Raw genomic sequence first — 5594 nt, 5'->3', positions numbered from 1 at the left:
ACCCGAAGCCATAAGATTTTCCAAAATAATAAAGACATTTTAAAGATCCAGAAGAAGCTGGGGTTTTGCTTAATTTAGAAACCACATTTGCTTTTGAAAGTTGTTTTTTTTTAATGGAACATTTGTTTGGCAAGTTATCATATTTTTCGGTGGAATGTGACATTGGTCCTTCAAGAACTTCAACTTGTGGGAGCAAAAAGAACCCGAAGAACTGCATTCCTGTTTTCATCGCTGTCTTGGAGTGACCCTGTCTAGACAGAACTGTGACATGAGGGTCCTGTTGTCTTCAACACCCGACACATCCTGTGTATGGATGACCATCCTGAGGGAAGGCCAGGTCCCTGGGGTGGACTTGGTGGCCATAGGCTTGTAGGCTGTGAGGGTGGGATGTTGCTCTTTAAAAACTTGAAATCCTATGTATTAATTTAGATGAGAAAGTTATCAAACAGGCATGACATTAACAGTTGAGGTTCAGTATCTTTCCCCTGAGCTTCCACTGGACAATAGCCTCTCCTGTGGTTACCATTTTCTTTATTACATCTTAATATATTCCCTTAAGTTACAGTTCTGTCTTGGCTGGGGAAACAGTGTCTTTATAAAGGGTTCTGCATATCTCTGCTTCGGTTTAATCAAATGAGGCCAACTGATTTCTTTTTTTAAATTGAAGTATAGTTGATGTACAGTAATATTGTGTAAGTTATAGGTGTACAATATAGTGATTCACAATTTTTAAAGGTTAAACTCCACCTATAGTTATTATAAAATATTGGCTATATTCCCCATGTTGTACAATATATCCTTGTAGCTTATTTTACACATTGTAGTTTGTACCTCTTACTCCCCTACCCCTATATTGACCCTGCCCTTTTCCCTCTCCCCACTGGTTACCACTGGTTTGTTCTTTATATCTGTGTCTGTTTCTCTTTTCTTACATCCACTAGTTTGTTGTACTTTTTGGATTCTGCATATAAGTGATATCATACAGTATTTGTCTTTCTCTGACTTATTTCACTTAGCATAATGCCCTCCAAGTTCATCCATGTTGCTGCAAATGGCAAAATTTCACTTTTAATATGGCTGAGTAGTATTCCTGTGTGTAAATATATATATACACACACATATATGTATGTGTGTATATATACACACATACATATAAAGCATATATATATATATATATATACACGTAAAGTTTATATATATATAACATCTTTATCTATTCATCTGTTGGTGGACACTTTGATTGCTTCCATACTAGGCCAATTGATTTCTTCTTTTTTTTTTTTTGGTTGTGTTGGGTCTTCGTTGCTGCTTGTGGGCTTTCTCTAGTTGTGGTGAGCGGGGGCTACTCTTTGTTGCGGTGCGCGGGCTTCTCATTGCGGTGGCTTCTTGTGTTGCAGAGCACGGGCTCTAGGCGTGTGGGCTTCAGTAGTTGTGGCACATGGGCTCAGTAGTTGTGGCTCGCGGGCTCTAGAGCACAGGCTCAGTAGTTGTGGCGCATGGGCTTAGTTGCTCCGCGGCACGTGGGGTCTTCCCGGACCAGAGCTTGAACCCGTGTCCCCTGCATTGGCAGGTGGATTCTTAACCACTGCGCCAGCAGGGAAGTCCCAAGGGCAATTGATTTCTAAGTTCTTGGAGATGAGGTGCCTCTGTTGCTTCTACCTACAGCCTCTTCCTAAGATCCTTATTTTCCAAAAGTAATGAAAATACTTTAAGAATTTATTCTTATATACTGAGTAGTTAAAAAAAACTTTTTGTAAGCCTCTGATAGTCCAAAGTTCTGAGTAATTTAGAATAATAGTAAACCCTTTGCTTTTCTAGTGCTTTTTTGCAGTGTCTTGTGGGGGAATTTTCTACTCTGTTTTAAAATAATAATGCGAATAGCTAACATTTACTTTGTACTTTGTCCCAGGGTCTATATTAGGCACTTTACATGCATTAACTCCTGTAATCCTCGCAACAACCCCATGGGTTAAATACTGTTATTACCTCTATGGTACGGATGAGGAAATAGGCCCAAGGAGGTAGAGAAATTTGCCCAAGATCACAAGGCTAGGAAGTGGCAGAGCCAGAATTTCATCCCAGGCAGATTGGCTCCAGGGTCTGTCCATTTAACCACTGTTGGAAGGCCTCCAAGGCCAGAGATAAATTCAAGGACTTCTGGTATTTTTTAAAAAAGGACAAGACCTCTCATGCAAGTTTATATTCTACTGGTGCTTTTTTTTTTTTTCCATATATATGAAAAGAACTAGATCTCATTTATAGTCTGATTTCAATTAAGGGTATATCTACTGATTGCCAACTTTGTTAAAGCAGGGGAAATGCTTGACCCTACAGAGTTTCACTGGGTAGTCAGTCTGCTACTTCCACCTACCAAGGAGGGCTGGCTTTCATCTGGGAAAAATCTGCCAACCTTATGCATCAGTTCTAATTTTTCAGTAATACATCTACTGAAGTGATACAGCAGTGATATTCTTTCAACATCGTAAACCTCTCTTTTAAAGATTATATTGCTACATAACAACCAAAAATATTTTTGTAAACACTACTGCTTCTTTTTTTATTCAAAGAATTTCCTAATCTCTTTGATGCTTCCATGCACGATGAATTTCAATTCCTGCATTATTTTGCTGATAACACTCGTTTTTAAAATCATACCAAATGAACACAGAGCAAAGGCACTTAAAAGTTATTATTTTGAAGTAACATTTGGCCTGCTTTTTAGAATACATGATAAATGCTGCAAATCTTTGAACTCATTTTTATTCTTCGCTTCATTTTTTCATCCCTAAAGGGTTTAAAATATAGGTAGACTAAAAAATACTATGAGACAGAAAAAGAATAACAAGGATTCACAGATTTTTTTCATTTTGTAATGTGTGATAAATTTCCAAAACTTTCTACCTATAGAGTATTTTGGAAAATCTATTTTTACTTCAGGTGGATAATTTTTTAACAAGAATATAGAATTAAAAAATTCATATTACATGGTCACGTAACTGAATTGGCAGGAAATATATTTGACTTATCCCATTTAATTATTGCTTTTTTTTTTTTTGGCTGTGTCGGGTCTTCGTTGCAGTGAGCAGGCTTCTCATTGTGGTGGCTTCTCTTGTTGTGGAGCATGGGCTCTAGGCGCACGGGCTTCAGTAGTTGTGGCGTGTGGGCTTCAGTAGTTGTGGCATGCGGGCTCAGTAGTTGTGGCTCATGGGCTGTAGAGCGCAGGCTCAGTAGTTGTGGTGCACGGGCTTAGTTGCTCCAAGGCATGTGGGATCTTACCAGACCAGGGCTCGAACTCGTGTCCCCTTCATTGGCAGGCAGATTCTTAACCACTGCACCACCAGGAAGTCCCATAATTATTGCATTATTAAATATGAATTATTTAATGGCAGTTGTCATAATGAAAACACTTGTAGATTTAAATTGGAAACTCCAAGATACCATTCTAAACAAAAAACAAACAGCAGATGATACAAACTGCATTGTGAGTGTCAAATTTAATCAGCAATTAATTCCAGTGGAATACAGTAGATTCTTGTTACTCACAGTAGTTATATTCTATAAAGTCGCTTTAAACACTTAATTAGCAAATACTGATCCACTGCTTCCAGGGGAAATACAGGCTTAGGTTCCTGTGAGCCTTTGGTCACAGCGTCTTCATTAACTGATCAATACATGACCTTGTCTTATGTGTGTTTCTCTTTAGAGACACTTTAATATATATTGTTGATTCATTAATGCTGAACTCATGACCAACAGCCATGAGTAACTCTGTAACTCATGCCTAAATGAAGCTTATCTAACACACTGTTTTCTCTGTGAGGCACATCACAGCCTTATTGGCTTAAGAACACTAGACAGCACTTCATCACTATGCCTAGGGGCCATTTAAAATAGCAAAATCACACAAACACACAAAAGCAAAAAAATGCAAAACATACAAACAAAAAAAGTGGAACTAAATGACCCACAAAAAGGACACTTGTTTACACTCTGAGAGCTGAAACAAGAAGGCAGAGTGTCGCTTTGTTTGATCTCGGCTGGGAACATGCATGTTGGTTGACTCAAATTTCTCACCAGTCTGTGCATGTCAGTGAATGACCGAGAAAGCTCCGTGAGTATTGATTTTGGGGTTGTGAATAAATTTCGGTAAGTAGGTAAATTCGCAAATATTGAATCCACAAATAGCAAGGATTGACTGTATTTGTAAAACTTAAAGATATACACTGATCAGTGTGTCAGAAAACCAGTTTCTTATTTAGAAACCCAAGTTGTTTTAGTTATTATTCACTTATCAAAGTTAGTCCTCCTTCATAGATCAAAGCAGCTGGTACATATCTAACCTTTTAGAAGACATTTTATTTCAGTTGAAAAAAATGTCATATTAAATGTACAAACTGCCCATCTTCAAAATTTACAAAAGTGTAATAAAAATACAAAGAAATTTCAAAATAGCAAAAATGTCTCTGCTTTGAACAGTGTCCCTTAAAATGTGGTGCCCCTGTGCAGTGCACAACCTGACCAACCATATATGGCAGCCTGGATTGTAGCTAGGTTGCATAGGGGAAACACAGTAGGCAGAGTGGATGGGTTCAACTTTTGAGAAATGCTGTTAGATGACATCAGTTATAAAGAGTAGAGAACTTGGAGGCAGAGAGATCTCACTTGAAATACCTGTACTGCCATTTATATCATGTGCATGTGAGCAAATTCCCTCTCTGAACTTTAGTTTTTATATCTGTAATAAGAGGATAATAATACCTACTTCAGAGGAGTTGATTTGAGGAGGAAAAATAAAACACCTATGAAAATTATAAAAAAAGAGGCATATGATGTTAAGACTCTCCCTCTTTTCCTATAAGCAGTGGGGTTTCCTTGAAGTTTTAGAACAGGGGAATCATGTGATCAGATTGGGGTTTTTAAAAAATAATTCTTGTGTTGGTTTGAAAATGGATTAGAAGCAGACTGGTATAAAGTCCCAGATTAAAAAAAAAAACAACAGAAAAAGCCCTAAAAAACTCCTTAAAACCTAGTCTAAGGCAATCAATCGATAGCAATAATGGAGAAAGGAGAAACAGACTGAAGAGTTATTTCAGAGACTGAATTGTGCAGTTGAAGATGTTATCCTTTCTGGAACCCTGTTCCTTAGCTGGGATCCCCCCTTCCCCCAACAGCTGCTGTGAGTGTCAGCTGTAAAAGGCTGTCCCTTTCGCTGGAGACTTGTGCTCCTGCCAATGGCTGACTGACAGGAGACCGGGATGGGGCAGGGGGAGTGGGGTTGCAGGTACAAAGGGCCAGCCCCCTGGAACCAAAGTGGGAAGTTAGTTTCCAGGCTTGCCCCACATGCTTGAGTAGCTCGTTCTCCTGCCCTATGCTGTTTTCCTCACCTCCTTCTCCTAGGAGCACTCCTCAGTAAACTACTTCCTTACGAATCCTGACCACTGGCTCTTCCTGGGGAACTAACTCCAAAGGGGAAAGACTTATTTAAAAGACCCATAGCTGCAAGGGAATGTGGAGGAGAGAGCAGTCAAAGAAGGCCCTTAGGGCTTTTGCTTCATCCCAGACTTGCCATAATCCTCCTGACTGGTTGACACTTT

At 39.0% G+C, this 5594-nt stretch overlaps 1 protein-coding gene across 1 annotated transcript in view; it reads left to right on the top strand.

Annotated features, from left to right (window-relative positions):
• The first annotated feature begins 4084 nt into the window (after nt 1-4084).
• CCDC170 (coiled-coil domain containing 170) overlaps nt 4085-5594 on the top strand; it is a 102939-nt gene continuing 101429 nt past the window's right edge. The window contains 1 exon segment of the mRNA XM_036872118.1: nt 4085-4146. Coding sequence (XP_036728013.1) covers nt 4085-4146 — 62 coding nt within the window.

This window comes from Balaenoptera musculus, chromosome 12 (genome assembly GCF_009873245.2).
Source record: "Balaenoptera musculus isolate JJ_BM4_2016_0621 chromosome 12, mBalMus1.pri.v3, whole genome shotgun sequence".
NCBI lineage: Eukaryota > Metazoa > Chordata > Mammalia > Artiodactyla > Balaenopteridae > Balaenoptera > Balaenoptera musculus.
This window is presented reverse-complemented; position numbering and strand designations above follow the sequence as displayed.